This window comes from Ciona robusta, chromosome 2, assembly GCF_009617815.1.
Source record: "Ciona robusta chromosome 2, ASM961781v2".
Taxonomy (NCBI): domain Eukaryota; kingdom Metazoa; phylum Chordata; class Ascidiacea; order Phlebobranchia; family Cionidae; genus Ciona; species Ciona robusta.
This window is the reverse complement of record NC_143236.1, coordinates 715,122-732,790: the sequence shown is the minus strand read 5'-3', so window position 1 is coordinate 732,790 and position 17,669 is coordinate 715,122. Positions and strand designations below refer to the sequence as shown.

At 35.8% G+C, this 17,669-nt stretch overlaps 2 protein-coding genes across 2 annotated transcripts; one reads left to right on the top strand and one right to left on the bottom strand.

Moving 5' to 3' along the window:
- The first annotated feature begins 47 nt into the window (after positions 1 to 47).
- LOC149739519 (uncharacterized) lies at positions 48 to 8,731 on the top strand. The gene is made up of 26 exons (XM_089872584.1): positions 48 to 654; positions 708 to 853; positions 933 to 1,052; positions 1,235 to 1,369; positions 1,430 to 1,502; positions 1,555 to 1,665; positions 1,721 to 1,830; positions 1,914 to 1,940; positions 2,005 to 2,071; positions 2,132 to 2,289; positions 2,590 to 2,704; positions 2,759 to 2,965; positions 3,373 to 3,419; positions 3,666 to 3,863; positions 4,042 to 4,269; positions 4,452 to 4,612; positions 5,001 to 5,170; positions 5,356 to 5,600; positions 5,799 to 5,959; positions 6,209 to 6,388; positions 6,763 to 6,836; positions 7,211 to 7,339; positions 7,390 to 7,478; positions 7,654 to 7,778; positions 7,834 to 8,011; positions 8,106 to 8,731. Exons 1-26 carry the CDS (start codon positions 124 to 126, stop codon positions 8,332 to 8,334), a joined length of 4,014 nt encoding a protein of 1,337 aa, XP_089728710.1. The 5' UTR covers positions 48 to 123; the 3' UTR covers positions 8,335 to 8,731.
- A 120-nt stretch (positions 8,732 to 8,851) lies between these two features.
- LOC149739518 (E3 ubiquitin-protein ligase arih1-like) lies at positions 8,852 to 14,016 on the bottom strand. Its single transcript, XM_089872621.1, has 14 exons — positions 13,895 to 14,016; positions 13,196 to 13,449; positions 12,092 to 12,250; positions 11,503 to 11,571; positions 11,358 to 11,450; positions 11,037 to 11,092; positions 10,751 to 10,817; positions 10,536 to 10,685; positions 10,304 to 10,453; positions 10,036 to 10,146; positions 9,888 to 9,971; positions 9,416 to 9,592; positions 9,244 to 9,356; positions 8,852 to 9,184 (listed from the first exon to the last, which is right to left on the bottom strand). Exons 2-14 carry the CDS (start codon positions 13,442 to 13,444, stop codon positions 9,100 to 9,102), a joined length of 1,563 nt encoding a protein of 520 aa, XP_089728747.1. The 5' UTR covers positions 13,445 to 13,449; positions 13,895 to 14,016; the 3' UTR covers positions 8,852 to 9,099.
- Between the last annotated feature and the right edge of the window lie 3,653 nt (positions 14,017 to 17,669).

Genomic DNA, 17,669 nt, shown 5'->3' with positions numbered 1-17,669 from the left:
CAACACTTATATGTAGGATTATATTTTATTTTTTTGAAATTAATTTCAGAGTACCTAATTTACTTTGTATGTATTGTTTTTGAGATCATGGACTTTCTTAATTTTTTTGGTTGTATTTATTAGATGCAAAATCACATAGCGAATGTAACGGAATTAGGTGAAAATGAAGAAAAAGCATCTCCGGCTCTTTTCCCCAACATGGATAAACAGAGCACGTCACAGAAACTATTTAAAAAATTTCCTAAGCAGCGAAGAATCGGTGTCACAAATAATGATGTTGTGGTGGAAGGGTTTTCAAAAAGTGACATAAACACAATATCGGATCCAAAAGCAACAAATGGAAAAGTTGCCGCACTTAATAAAAATGGAGGCAACCATCATCATGAACCAGGCAAAGTTCCATCGACAACAGATGTGAACACTGCAGACACTTTAATAGCCAACCATACAGATAATAAGTTTACTATGGGTTTGAATCGAATCAGGGCAATGTTCAAGTCAGTGATGTGCAAAGAAATTACTGAAGCAGACAATGCAAATGAAACGAATTCCATAAAGTTTTCATATAAACTAAAGAAACGTAATTCCGTTGAAAACTTTGCGCACATATCGTTGCTGTCACCAGCTTTTATTCTTAATCCCAACATGCATGGGGTAAGTGAAACATATCTTATTGTGAACCCACATAACATGCTTTATATTTACAGAGTGATACTTTAACCAGCAAATTTGCAAAGAACTTGAATGATAATCTTCAGTTAAAACTGGCAGCTGCTCATATTAACGATGCAATAAACGGTCGTGGTAGGTTTGGTGAGGCTCGTGCAACGTTTAAATCACCAGCTATTACCAAGTAAGTAACATATTATAAAAATGTTTGTGTCAACTAAGTTGTGTAGAATTTAGTCAAATGCATTCGATAATTGTTTCAGATGCTTCAAAATCATTTCAAATGTGTGGTGGACACGTCTCTTGTACCTAGTCATTGCTGTTCATTGCCTTATGATGCTATGGGAGCAACCTTTCATTCCCGCAACCATTGGATATAAGTGGTAGGTTACCAGTACAATTACCATGATTATCTGGCCTAGAAACTTAAAATATTTTTATTGTGTTTCCCACCCATTAGGCCATAAGGCTAACTTCCTTATTTAAACATTTTTTTCCCCTTTTTAAATGTAATACAGATTGATAAGTCTTATACTATTAGTAATATAGTCTATTACCCGTACAGGCAAACATCAGTAAATCCAGCCATACCTTGCATAGATGCACTTTGTTTATTGGTTTATATTGTTGATCTTGTTGTTCATATCAAATTTCTAACTTGGAGAAATATCTGGTCAGCCAAAGAAAATTTCTGGATACGGTTAGTTGATGGGTTGTTGCTATGTCTTAAAACTTAACTGATAAATACTGTTTGTTTTAGTGTTGAGCTGGTGTTTACTTTCTTATTTCTTACTGATCTTGTAGTGTTAATAATTGAGGTGGCAACACAGACTGTAAGTATGCTATAAAAATAGTAATATCCATGTTAATGATATATTTTACCAGCGATTGTTGTGCCCGTTTCGATGTCTTCGCGCATCAATGCTTTTGTGCAAGTCCAAGAACGTTGCTCATATATTTAATGTATTGTTGAGTATCATTAGTAAACTTGGAAAGGTAAATATGTTTTTTTATAATACAAACAACTGTTTTACCTTCCGTATAATATCAGGTGCTTCTTATTATTGCAATATTTATCATCACTTTTGCTTCAATCGGACTCCATGTATTTATGGACGATTACCATTCTCTCCCACAGACTTGTTCCAATGAAACTTACAGGTACATTCACTTAAATTACATTTGTGTTTATAAACCATCCAAGAAAACTAAGAATAATTTTTAAAACTTCATGTATGTTTCAGTTGGAATTGCACCAATATATACACAGGGTAGGTTGTTCATGCTATTATATTTTATATAAATCGGAATATTTTTAAATATGATTCATTGCAGTGCCTTTGATCAGGTTGCCAATGCAGCCTTGCACATGTTTGTGCTGATGTCCACTGAAAACTACCCAGTAAGTTGAATTACATAGCAGGGTGAGAAAAAATATACTGACTCCATTCTGTTTAAATAGGAATTCATCATTCCAGCATTTGTTAAAAACTGGGCCAATTTTTTTTACTTTGGTTTATTTTTGTATGCTGGAGTTTTCTTCTTAACTGCTATCTTGCTTGCAATTATCGTGGAGAGTTACTGGGATTATAGCAAGCGGCATGTTAAACAGGAAAGAAGGTATTTGTAAACAATTTAAACTGAAAGCAATGTACATTGGCGAGTTGTAAAATATTATGTTTGTAGTTTTATTATATATATTAATATACAGTATATATATTACCATTAATGTGTACACCATGTTTAAGTTGAATTAAATTATTTGCTTGTCATAAAGCATCTCATCTTCAGGCTCTGATGATACCACAAATCAAACTTTTTCTATAGAGTTTCTGTCATACTTATTAAATGTAGGTCTGGTTTTACTCGTCTGCAACATTTCAGCCATTACTGTCGTATATATATGCTTTGATGTTGCAGACAGCAAAGGGAAGAATTAGCAAAAGCCTGGAATCTCATGGATCCACTTGGTAACGGACAACTTTCAGTAAATGATCCAAAACTAACCGAGTTATTTCATATTCTAAAGCCAAAGGTGCGAAATGGTCGACTCAATGTTATAAATGGTTTAATTTAATTATTCTTACAGAATACAAGAGAAGAAAACCAAGAGTTAATAAATTACATAAGCATGTATGGGGACGGAGTAATTGATTCATATGATTGGACAACCAAACTTATTGAAACACTCAGTTTTGAATTTGAAGCTGAACTTCATAATAATGATGAGAACAGCACAGTTTGTAATTCAAAGTTGTGTTGTTTTATTCAAAAGATCTGTAGAATAATTGTTCATGTGAGTTCATGTGTGGTGGTGTGGCTTCCATAGCCACAATATAAGGTTATGAATTTTAATTTGAACAATTTGTTTGTCTGGTTTCTCCTTTACATAAGCCTCATGATCATTTCATGAGATATCATTGATCAAATATTATTCAAATATTTGCAGAAGCATGGCCAATCTAGTTATCATATTATAATGCCATGATGAACAAAGCAACCTAGTGGAATATTTGCCCAAACTTTATGTTTGATTAGCAACCAAATATTGCTTAAGAAACCATTGTGTAATTTTAAGTAGAGGAATTATTGATTACGATTAAACTATTTATCTAAAATTTAAAAAAAATAAGATGTAAGATTGCATGCTGTGTTGCATGCCTTACTAACAAAATGTGTGATATAACATGTATTAACATGCAGGCTCGAGCTACTTCTGTTGCAACTCTTGTTCTTATATTACTACACAGGTCTGTGCATGTTTGTTGTGTTAGTTTGTAACTAATGTTCAACTATGCTTTATGTGCTTAGTGACTTTAGTTGTTATATTTTTATTTTTTGCCCATAATTCTTAGGGCAGGCTCCGAAAATGTATCACAACTTTTTATCATAATTGCATTTCCCAGAAATTAAAGTTTGGCATCTGAACCTTACTGATGCAATTCTCACTGATCTAACGGTGTAAAAATAATTGGTTTATTTAAATATACTTGCAGCATTCTCTTCTGCTTGATGTGGTCTGGTATCAGTGACAATGCGCAACTTGCTGTTCAATCAACAAGAACAACAATTATAATCATATTTGTGATTGAGGCGATATTTCGAGTGGTAGCAGATGGGAAAGGCTTGTGGAATTTATTTGATGTACTAGATATCCTGATGATTATAACAGCTTCAATCGGTTGTATTGTATGGTAAATATTCACACAATATTAAATTAACCTCAAGTAGACCTTAACAAACAGTAATTCATAGTTTAATATTTACCGTTTATTGTTGCTATAGAAATTTGTAATATTACTTCTGTTCTATTTAAAGTTCCCTATTTAACATTATGTGGATTTACAAGTTGTTTAATTGTTAATCTTACAGGTATGTTTTATGGTACATGGTACCACGTGCCAGCCCCATCAACCTGGGTGCATGTGTTGTGGTGTCAAGTGTTGCCATTTTAATCCGGGCAGTTTTTAACTCACAACATGCCCGATCAGCCGTCATCGTGCTTCAAAATATTTACCCTGTGATGTTTGACCTCATATTACTTGTGATCACCATCATATATTTGTATGCCGTTATTGGACTTGAAATTTTCCAGGACAAGTAGGTTGCTTTAGAGCTTGTGTAAATACAACATATTATATTTTTAAATTTTAATTTCATTTTTATTGCTGAATATTATAACTAAATAATTTCAAAAACAATTAATGTATGTAGTCTATATACCTTGTTCTATATTCTGTTTTATTGTTTTCTTTTAAATAAATTGATATTTTTCTTTACAGGACATTATATAGAAGTGAAGCTCGTGGTTATACCGGTAGTTACGTTGAATATGGTTGTGGTGTTGGGTTTGAAACATTTGGATGCTCGTTGCTTATTGTATTTCAAATCGTGACAACAAATGATTGGCATGAGATCATGTTAGGAGCAATGAACGATGCAGGTTACCTTTTACTTATTTTAGTTCCAGTTGTAAGTCGTAAATTTAAAGCTGACATAGATGAAGACATTTAACGGCGATAACCTAGTGGTCACTAATTGGTTGTCTAAAACCTATAGAGAAAAAACTCCACAAATTTACATATGTAGTAACTTGTAAGCTGGCACAAGCTGTATGCAATAGAACCCCGTGTTATAACGACTGTCGTTTTCCGGACACACAGTGTTAAAGCAAGTTGCATTCAGCTATATTTATTCAGAGTGATAGTTCAACCTGCCGTTTCAAGTTGAAAGTTATAATTTGGTTACATTATTCAATGACCAGTACCATACCTGAACTTAACTTATACATTTATTAATATAAGTTTAAACAATGTTTTTACATGTAATAGGTTGGCCCTCTGCATTTTATTTTGTTTCATGTTATCTTATTGTTGACATGATTGTCATGAATTTATTTGTTGCCATCTCAATTGAGGCATATAAGAAGTTGGCGCGTGATAATACACAGTTTGCTGAAGAACCAGCGAGTTTGCAACCTGAAGAACATGACACAACAAAGGTTAATGTTTATATGAACTTTCTCCTACAAGTTTGTATGTATTTAAAATTCATTAACGCAACTTTTATTGTTTTATTGTTAATTTAATTACAAAAAAATGCAACTTTGTAATAACCTAATACGTGTGGTTACACTTACAGCATACAACTGATTAAATCTGTTGTAACCAATGATATTCTAAACAGGTTGAAACATCTTTCTCATCAGCAGCAAAATCTACTTTGAACGAAATATTTGCAAGTTCACGCAAATCGCGAGCCAGCATTGGTTCAAATACTTTGACTGGATTTTCCTCAAGTCCGTATGCAGTGAGGCGTGGCACGTTGGGTTCGCTCGCACGTAGTCCAAGTCCAAGCCCCAGGGTATCTGATGATGAAACAATGCTCAGTGTAAGAAGCCAATCTAATTCTCCAAGACGACCATCTGTAAGGTATCGATTAGAAAGATATTAAATAAATCTAATAAAGTTGTTCTGAAAAGTTTATTTTGGGTATCAACATTTTATTTAGTTGGTTTTTCCTTCCTTTTGGGCTATTTAATGAAGGTGACCTAAATAAATAATTTTCCAGGGGTCAGATCAGATTTACGTAATGTCTGCCACCAACAGTTTATACACATGTGTTCATAGACGTGAAAAACAAGAGAATGAAGTTGTAGAAGACAAACAATCGACATCGATGGAACGACGAGAGATGATGTTGAAACAACGTCATGAACAAAGAAGGAAGGAAAGAAGGAAAACCAAACATGAGGAAGATGAAACAATTAAAAACCAACTTCAAATTGATGGTTTCATTTTTATAATAATTGTTTTTATTTGACATTTGTGTCCACCAGGCAATTCTAAACGGCAAATTGTAATTTACGAATATAAAGTTGTCATGGAGAAATAACAAAAGGGTTGTACTTTAGAAATTGCCAATGTTGAGTTGTGGCTTTACCCCAACCAGACGCATTTGCACCTTGTTACACTTTGTAAAGTTATGTTGGGAAATCTTGGAGAATTATTTAGCATAATTAGTTTTTGTATTCTTAAAGGAGTCGTTCGTTTGAAACGAGCTGTTCGTGTGATCAAGAATCATCATGCACGTGATGCTCATGAGATGAATCTCAAGGAAGGTGATCTTCTCACGGTGATGGAGGAGGTTCACGGGATGATGAGAGGTTCTCACGGATGGTTTCCTTCCGAGAATGTTATCAACCTTAGCAAAGGAAATGGTGAGATAAAAGTTAATAACGTATTGTGCTATGTGATTAAGCAGGGCTTACAAAACAAGGGATCAAACAAGGCATGTTTTTTGTGACAATACTAATGTGACAATGTAAATAAATCTATTGTTATAATAACATGGTACTACTCTCTGAGAGGCTGTCAGTGTCCAGTTAAATTTTAGCTAAAAACACTTATAGTTGATCTCATGGTTTGCACAGGTAATGGGGGGCACAATTTTATCATTTGGTCTGCTATGTGTTGGTATGACTTCTACAATGACTTTCTGCTAATACTTAACCAACAAAACAGTATTTTAATAAGTAACAATCTGCTTTGTATGACTCTGGTTGTGAATGCATAAGTTGATTTTTCATTTCAGGCAACCAAGATCATCCTCATGTAGTTGTCACATCAGATAATGAAATATTAAAGAATCCAAAAGTTAAATTTGAAGTAAGTATCAATGCTTTAGTTGCCAATCTTTGTTGTAACAATAATAAGTGTAACTTATTTATCCTCTTGTGGTGGAGCATTGACTGTTGTTCCAACACGGGTGTTTTGTTTCTGCACATCGTGCTGCTTACAAGTTACCCTGATAAAACTTTGCGATTGATTATTTCTTTGTGTGACTGACAATTCAGACAACCTATTAGAAGTCACTGGGTTGAAGCAATTACTGATATATGACTTCTATTTTCTGAGTTACCCCAAAACAATGTCACTATGGTGACAACATTAAGTCTAGAATTCTAAGACCTTTAACCACAGAGCCATGATGCCATTATTAAGATATTTTTTTATAATTTTATTTTCTGGAAATGAACCAGATTGGAGAATCAGGGAAGCGGAACCAACCTTCTCCTAATCATCGGATCAGTCGGATGCGGAGAAAGACGGATGGAGCAGATTGGAGGAAAAACATTCACGGGGAGATCACCATGATGAATCCTGATGAGGTGATGATTGCATCATCTTTTTCAACAAATTTCTAATTGTTTTGTTGCAGCTTCGAGATTTGAGTAAAATTATTCGTGGAGGATTGGAGCGTCGTCATCCTTCGTATTTACACAGTGTTCCATCTCAGCTTGCTATCAGGTTACTTAGTCTATATGTTTTAACAATCCTTGTTTTATTGTTACTGACCGTCTTTTTTCTTTTCGAACTCCCCCCTTTCTACGTTATCGTGACCGAAGATATAAAATTATTGAATTCATTTATATCTTCCCAGTTCCACTATGGTTGCGCTTAAATATTTTTCATTTGTTTCCAGTGTAAATGAGGAACTCCTAGAGGAAGATGAAGAAACTGCACAACTTCCACAAGTCACTGTTTCCCAAGTGAATTCTGATAATCCTGAAAATGTTGAACTTTCTCCATCGGCAGCAAATGACACACGTAATGGATGGTTTTCGAATAAAGTATCACATAATATTGACTAATTTGATTGCAGACACCCAAACCTTGACCGTACCTGACAGAGAAAGGCCTCGTGTGAGAAAGAAGACAAAAACAACAGGTGACGGTTCCATTCCTGACTGGATGCAAAAATTCGTAGATGAAAAGAAAATTTTTGTTGATAAAGACGTCAAACTTGAAGAGTCTAGAAGCTCATTGGGTGATGTTGAACAGTTAAGTTTTAGAATATTATTGTTTCTATGGTTATGTAACTAGTAATATAAATATTAGACTGTGAAAGTATGTAATAAATTAATGTTTATCCAGAAATCAAGGCAATAAATCTGCAAAACCAAAAGAATCTTCCGAAAAGAAAGACGGAGAAAATGAAACCAAAGCATCCAACAAAATCACAAGCAGTAAACTGAAAAGGAAAAATAAGACAAACCAGGAAAATACGAAGAAGTCGGTACCTGGCACTCCAAGGATAACTCATAACAGAGTTACAATTAAATCACCGAAAACTAAGCGAGTTCAAACTACGCCTCAAAAATAACAATGCAGTCATTTGTTTGTCAATATATTTTTCAAGCTCATTATAGCAACACATTTCTTCGCTTTAAAAATTTTTTTAATGACACATTTAATGCTGTTTTTTTATTAAAATAGAATGTAAGTTGAGATTCCTTAATATAATTATGTAGCAAGAAGCACCTACCTTGTAGATATTTAAAGGTGTTGAAATATTTTCTGCCTTTTGTTGGCTTTCAATTACCTCACTTAAATCTATAACCATGAAAATAGAAATGTTTTTTTTTCGTATTTTATTGCACAGGCATCTTCATGTCTTCAAGTAATATCACCTTTTATTGCAAGTCATATTTTGTTAGCGTCATCATGTGCAAACATATGTATGTGTTGTTTCATACACAATAAAAGTTCCAATCAGAGTACTAAGCTGTACTTAGTAACAACCCAATAAAGTTCCAAAATAAAATATATGATTATAATTCTCCATAAAGTTCCAAAATAAAATATATGATTATAATTCTATTATGTAACACAACTGTAAGTTGGTATGGAATATAATTTATTGATACTTAAATGAAATAACAAAACATATTTAAATCATACACGATCATGCACCAAAACATTAAAGTTACATCAGCAGGTTGATATTGAGAGCAACAAGGTGTGTAGAAAGTCAAATATAAATCCACAACATAATATACACATTCTTGTCTGGTATAAAACAAGGTAACAAAGAAGTATTTTTTCTCATTCAGTTTTCGTACCAAACACGAGCAAAAGGATTATGATGTCATATATCCAGATAATCCCACCACTCCTTATCATATCCTTCATGAACGTGACGTAATAAAACACTTCGTCGAGAATCACAGTATCTGTACATTGATCAACAAATACTTATATAACCATCAGTTTATAAGATAGTTAGATATACCTGTATTTGTCTTGCACTTTTTGTTTGATATCTCTAATAGACGCAGTTGTAATATCCCGTTCTAAATATTCACTTAACGTTTCAGTTGCTTTTTCCAAATCTGCTTGGTTATCCTAAAATAAACGCAACATTAAGTAAATTTTTTAAATTTTTTATTCCAACTTGAACTAACCTCAAATAAGAGAAGTTGGTTGTTCCGTTTTAAGAAGAAGGCAAACACGTAAGTATACATGAGGGTTTGGCGACACTGACACAAAACGTCAACAGCTTTCTTTAAAAACTGAACTTCAATCCAGGACATGTTTAGTTGCTGCATTTCCTCCATCTTTCTTTTAACTCTTGCATACAACTGAAATATAGATAGATAGCAATGTCTCAGATACATAACATAAGATAAAAATTATCAAAACTGGTTTATAAATACAATGTTTAGTGTATATTGTCCTAAATACTTTTGTTTCTCAATATGTAAACATTATGACCAAGACAAATGGTTTTCCAAGTTTTCTTGTTTTAGATAAAGAACCAAACAAAAAAATCACCATTTTTATAAAAAATCAGCAACTAAAACATAAAATAAATTTGTTGACAATTCATTTTTCCAAACATAGTTTCATTAAATAAATAAATAAATAAATAATTACCTTGTGCTCAAACTTTAAACTTTGCAGGTGGTTCATGTACCGATTGCAATAAAATAAATATCTTTGAAGCATTTCACGAGATCTCTACATAATGAAGGAGTAACAACCGAGTTAAAACAATTTTCGTGAAATAAAGATCGCTCTATACCTGCTGAGTGTCTCTCGCTTTTTTTGCATCATCAGCATTGTATCGGTTACAATTATACCACGACGCTCCATGTGGATCCCATGGCCCCAAACATACCCAACAAAATTCATGCTGCACAAAAGTGAGGCTTGTTATCATTATATTAATTAACAGGATTTGTTTATTATATAACTTAAATAAAAATATAACTACTATAATACAATTAAATAATACAAAACAAACGACTGCCAATTGACTACATCATTATTAACAAAATAAATTGCTTCACCTTGCATGTTTGACTACGACATATAACGTGGTTGCATCCGCCATCCTTCTCAATCGTCACCTGACACTTGGGACACTCCTTCGTATTTGCAGATATCCAGTTTGACGTCTCACTATCATCATCACATTTCTTCAACCACTTCTTTAAATGCTGACATTTAATTAATTTCATTAATTTAATTGACTTCCATCTACAACACTTTTATAGTATATTATCAAGTGAAGATACATACCACACATAACACTGGATCGTGCCAAGATTCACTACACTCAAAGCAGAACTCCCGACCACAATCACATTTAACAGCCCGTCTGTCGCGATACTCAACTTTAATCACATGGTGGCAGTCAGGAGAAGGACACCATTTTAATAAAGAGTTGCACTGTTGGCAAAAACAAATGAGAAAACAATAAGATGATTAAAGAAAATAACGACTGACAAATTTACCTCCACAAAACTATTTGTCATCAAATGTTGATACTTTAATCGAACTTTTTTGTCGGATATTAAACTCCTGGAAAAGACTCAAGGTAATATACACAAAAAAACGGAATGCGATAAAAAAACCTTACTTGCTTTATAATTGCGTGGCAGGTAATCAAAAATCGTTTATAACATGGGTGTTCTGTTTCACACACCTCATGCTAGACAAGTTCTCTTTGTGGGTGTTTGTGTTTTAACCACTGTGCCTAAGTCAGACGTAAGACAATACATATAAAAACATGGTTCTTACATTACAATGGCATCATCAACAATAATTTCACAGTCGAAAGCTGGGCAAGGGATTGTCTGGAAAAATAAATCAAATATACTTATATTTTAACATATGTACGTGCTTAACTGGCAAACAGGACTATAACAGGTGAGCCTAATGAAGTGATACAAATGATCACCAAGAATATTTGCATGGGTTGATAAGTCAACCAGATAATGGGGGATTCTATATTGCTTGGTCAACTTTTTAAAGAATTACAAGATATACATTTTGGTTGTTTTATACCTTAATGAACTAACAAATAACTGTTACGCTATGGTAATGATAAAGACATCCAACCTGTGACATCCCTTCATCCATTATCTTTGTTCGTAAATATTGAGACCAACATCCTTTACAGAACATATGTCCACAGTCTAGTCCAGTCATGAACTAGAAACATGAAATTAGCTTCAGCTCTCATCTTACATTGCATTAAACTTACGGAAGATGAGCATGAGCTGCAACATATTTCACACGAAACATCCAAAGAATGACTTTGACTGGAATGAGCCTGCAAACAAAATTAACAGCTGAAACTGTATTTATGCTTCTGGTAAAATATGTATTATATATTTATTATTTATGTTAATAACATTAGTGCATTGTTCACACCAAAGCAGACATATGGTGCACTTATTATGTATACATTTTTTTCACAGATATACTGACATATGTTTAATGCTTATCTGTGTATAAATACATGGTATTTGTTTTCCTGCCTCAAGCCAAAAATATGGGTTCAAGGCTCGTGGCTGCTACCATTGTGAGCACATGTCTGCTTGGGCAAGACACTTAATGGCAATTACTTCAACCCAGTGGTCACTTATCAGTTACCTGTGTGTCAGCCATACAAAAGTAAATATTCTCGCTTAAATTTACATATGTGGTAACTTATAAGCTGGCATGTGGTATATAAAAAAGAACATCCCCGTCGTTTTACTATAAACATAAGGATAACAAAAGTTGCATTTATTTATTCAACTAATCCAAGTGACAGCAGAACATAAGTCCAACAATATATATATCTTTACCCTAGACTTGTTTGAACGTTTCATTTTGAATGGACTGACAACATGAGCTTCTTTAAAAATTCTCTCCTGATTACCATCGTACTCATAATACTTTTCAAGAAGTAGTTCCTTATCCCAATTAAAATGTGCAAGAAGTATCCGTAAAGTGGTGGGTGGGATCTGTAAAGATATTTATATTACACAACTGCATATAGGAGCATTCATGTTGAATTATAATGTCATTAAAATTGTTGACTTGAGTGATCCTGTTCACACCTAATAATCACCATTCAATCAATTAAACCAATGTACAATTAACATGTAAAGCAAAATTGATTTTTACTTTATTTTATTTTTAAAATTCACAGTTTACCTATAGTGCTTACACTAGTCTGTAAATGAAATGACTAACTGATAATTTTACTACAAAAAAAACAAAATGCAAAAAAGTTATTCAGTAACTTGCTTTAGGTTATTTAATATTTATGCTTACTGGACAGCAATTGTCATATAAAACAGTTCTAATATATCCAATAATACCGGCATTGGTTTTTCGAAACTAATGAAGAATTCCATATACGCCATATACATTTTGGTAGTAAGTAAAACCCGACAGATATCATTTTTTCACAGATATTTTTACATATATATGTATTTAACAATATCGATACTTGACACTATAATGAAATATATGAAAGTCTTGATCCATTTTAATACTTGTATTCAAGACATAATGAAGAAAAATAGTTATGTGTAGATTTTGTTAAACAATTGTAAGAATGTCAACTAACAACTAATATGATTGTTAAACCACGATACATGTAGTTGTTAAACTATGACACATGTGATGAACGCTAAACTATGACACACATAAAGTTTAGATAAGGTTCAGGTCACATCACACTAACAATTTATATGTCAGTGTATTATCATCGCATTTTGACTTGTACTGACGATTGGTAAAACGTAAATATCGGCTGATAGTATCGGTACACACTACAAAGAGATTACAGATATATTGGTCGAGCCCCACAAATTAGTATAATTACCAGTTAGTAGTTAAGTTAAGCGGTTAGCAGATAACGTAGAGAACAATTTTTTAACTATCCCAATATTTTAACTTACATTGACAATATCATTGACTTCTTTTAATATTTCAACCATTAGATCTACAATTCGATCTGCAGACAAACATTCGTGAGGATAAACTTCTTCATCTTTGGTCTCACTTCCATGTGGTGCTTCGGACACAATAATATTATCATCCAGATATCCCTCATCCTCATCGTCGTCATCTGCATCATCACGAAGCGACAAATCATCCTCTTCATCATCACCAGCATCATAATAATCAAAATCCTCATCAGAATCCATGCTCACTTCACAAAACAGTATATTTATTCAAATCTTCATCAGAACAAGCAACACTTAGAAGAGACAATCTAAATTCATTTATTTTAGAGGTCTTCTTTTAGTAAAATATTTTTTTACATCAGATCATTGAGAATTGAAACACAAGCAACATTATATGACCAAGCTAAAGGAATATAATACGTAGGTGTTTATAAGATTCTAATTTGCTTTTACGATATTCCTGACTTTATAGCTTTGCAATAACTGTAACAACTCTTATTTAGAAGGAAGAGAACGTTAAACAGTGTCCAGTGATGCAGCACTGACAAGTGACAACAATGAAGTATATTTATAAATAACTGTAGATAAGCTTACACACCATTGCCAGCTAACAACTAATACAAAATATACGTGTGCATACACTATTACAAATATATTACAAACAATTTGTCATTTTACATACGTAACTACCTCTCGTGTATTTATAAGCATATTCAAAATGACGCCCGGGGCAGCAAAATACTTTTGTTGTGATTATTCCTTTGATCGTCAAAGTAATTCTAATATATAGTACAAAGAACGCAGCAATTTGGTGACCGTTTTGCTATCAAATCATAGAAATAGACAAATAGCAAAGACTTATTTCGTTTTTTTTTATTTTTGGTAAATTATTAAATAATTATTCAATCAAATTTAAACGGATGATTTTTACTACACTCTACAGTCTTTAACTTTTTAGATTTTAGTGTATGGGTACGTATATAAACTAGAATTCAATTCGCAATAAGTTCATTTTTCTAAAAAATTTAAACATAACTATATAAAATTTGAGCGACATTGAAAAGACTATTATGCAAATTGAAACCCTAACCAAAGAATATACGCTACTCGAACGGATAATTTATGAGGAAGAGTGGCCAGCTGGCGCTGTCGTATATGTATAATAGGGTGGGGGAAGATGGGACACCTGCCATAGACCATTGTTAATTGTCTAAAACATGATTAGGATATTTAGATATTATGTGCTAAAGGTGTCTCGTCTTCCCTCATCCTACTATACCGTATGCACGGCCTACTAGATTTCTATTCTATTCTATGTGGGTGAGGTCCCGCGGCGTAGCACGCCATGGGTCCTAGGATTTAGGCCATAATTGACCCATTACCCTAACACCCGGGGTGCTACTGAATGGACCTTCCCAGTTTAAGGAGCCTGGCGCTTCCCCGAAGGTAGGCGACAAGGGCTTTAATGGTAATGGATGGGAGATCTTCCCTTGACAGCTCGGTCAAGTTTAGATGCTCCCGTCTTGCGTTCGCATATGCTGGACATATGCCAACATAATGAAAGGATGTCTCATCTTCCTCGCCACAGACAGGGCAGATGGGACTCTCACTTTTTTTAAGTTTATGCAGATGACTGGCAAACATGCCATGCCCTGTTATCACTTGAAGAATGGAACGTAACGTTTGCCTTGGCAGCTTCAGGAGTTGTTTGGAAAAACACCTGCTAATGTTTCTCCCATACTCCTTCGTCTGCCTGCAGCCGTCATGTTTTGTCCATTCTTCTTGGTGTTTGGCTAGGACCCAAAGAGCCAGATCCGATTTACATCGGCTAGTGGGGATAGGTAAACCTGGCTCTGGGCCATAGAATGTGTTACTGGAACCATCACGAGCTAGCTTGTCAGCAAGCTCGTTCCCCAAATGGTCTGAATGACCAGGTATCCAGTGTAGTCGTACGTGATTACCAGTTGCCAGTTGTTGTAAGGCATGCCAAGTATCACGTACGAGTAGGCTGTTGATTCTAAGGTTCGACAGAGCCTTAATCCCAGCCTGGCTGTCGCTATAAATGTCGACAGATTTACTATCAGTACCATCATACAGCAGTTCCTTGGCAACCATGTTAATTGCTAGGATCTCTGTTTGGAAAACTGAAGGGTATGATCCGAGGCTTACTGAAACTTGTTTAGTCTCGGTGCACCTCGTGATCAGGTAACCAGATCCCGTTCCATCAACCGTCTTGGATCCATCTGTGTAACAGATTATTCCGTCAGACTGGTGAGGAGGGTCTGGTGGCTTAAAAGTGCTGCGATCTTCAATTACGGTTCGGAAACTGTGATCGAAGTGCAGTGAGGGGATACATCTGTCGCAAGGAAGTGAAAGGGATTTGATCTCCTTTGATATCCGGTTACAGATGTATGTGTGCCGTTCATTGTGTGAAGTGTAGTAATCTCCACCTTCCCATTGCCGCAGTGTCTTCAGGCGATGGGATCTGTAGACCGCGTTGCCTTGTAGATAAATATGCAGGGGAGGAAGGTTGAGAAGTGCCTCTAATGCTCTTGTTGGGGTTGTCCTGAAACAAGAAGTAATAGTGAGGCATGCCAGTCGCTGGCACTTCCTGAGTTTTTCCTGCAGGGTAGTGCTGAACGTTGCTCTGACCCACACCATGCAGGCATAAGAGAGCATTGGTCGTACAACTTGGCAGTAAAGCCACATCATGGACTTAGGATTCAGGCCCCAGCGAGTGCTCACCGCACGGCGGCATTGAGCTAGGGACATAGTCGCAGTCTTGATGCGGTTGATACAGTGGGGTTTCCATGTTAGTGCTGAATCCAGAGTGATGCCAAGGTATTTGACCTCACTGGACAGCTTAAGTAGTTCATTGTTTAGCGTTAGTGGCTTTATAGACCACTTACGCCGCTTGGTGAACATGACAACCACCGTTTTTGCTGGGGCAAAAGTCAGGTAGTTGGTTTTCGCCCATTTCTCGAGACGTTTAAGTGCCGATTGGGCGATGTCACCTACAACACTAGCTACCGGTCCTGTGACAGTTATGCAGACATCATCCGCATAGGCCTGTACTTTCGCAGCATCTTTTGAGGTGAATTGAAGTAAGAGGGTGTCAACAACTAGGTTCCACAGGATTGGAGATAGTATACCACCCTGTGGGCAACCTTTTGTTACACGCTTGACTTCCGTGTGACCATGGATCTCCGCAGTTGCCACGCGGTTGCGGAGCATGTTAGATATCCATCGTATGACTTTCCCATGCACATGACGAGACCGTAGAGGTTCAATCATAGATTCGAAAGTTGCGTTAGAGAAAGCACCTTCAATGTCCAAAAAGATCCCAAGACCAAATTGGCCGTTGAAAACAGCCTTCTCCAATTTGGTGGTCACTCCATGTAGTGAATTCTCTGTCGAGATGCCAGGTCTGTAAGCATATTGGTATTTGTGAAGGGGAAAGTCCCGAAGGGGACCTGCCTGTAGATACCAATAGATTAGCCTTTCCAGCCCTTTCAGGAGAAAGGAGGTAAGGCTAAGTGGGCGATAGGATTTGGCTGATGTGTAGTCTTCTTTTCCTGGTTTGGAGGGGAAGACTACTTTGGCTTCATTCCATCGTGATGGGACATGACCTATTTTCAGTGAAGATGAATATAGGTTTTTGAGGTGGGGTACCAGGATGTCGATTCCTCTCTGTAGTAAAACAGGGTATATCTTATCCAGGCCTGCACTTTTGTAAGGATCAAATGATTTGATCGCTTCTTTCACTCGATCTTCGGTGACAATTCTTGTTTCAAGATCGTCATCCTCCAACACAAGTGAAGGATCAGTGTGCTGATGTCGATGGGAGATGTTCACATCATCCGGGAAGTGTGCATCAAACAGGACGTTTAGCGCTTCACCAGGTGTGGAGGTAAACTCCCCATTTGGTTTGCGCAGCGACCCAATTTGGTGTGACTTCGAACCTTTCAGTACACGATGAAGGCGCATGGCTGCTGGAAGGTTGTTTACTTCGCTGCAGAACTTGCGCCATGAGGCACGTTTGCTTGATCGAATCTTCGCTTTGTAGGCTCGAGTTGCTTCCTTCGAGGCACTCCAGTCTGAAGCAGATTTGGATCGGAGAGCTTTCTTGTGTGAGCGCTTTGCCAACTTTCGCAATGAAGTTAGCTCTGCAGACCACCAGCTTTGTCGGCGAGTTGAGGATCTCATTACCAGGCGGCATGAACACTCAAACGCAGATGAGATAGCTCCCTCCACTACCATGGAGTACTTCTCAAGTTCTTCCACGGTAGTCGGAAGTTTATGAGGAATCCCGGAGAGAGACTTGTCCAGATGAGCTACATACTTGTCCCAGTTGGTATTTCGAACATTTCTGTAGTGTGAAGGGTGGGTGGAATATTCCCTGTCGACTTGGAAGGTGATAAGCCGGTGATCCGAGAACGATGTGTCCTTATGGACCTTCCAGTTT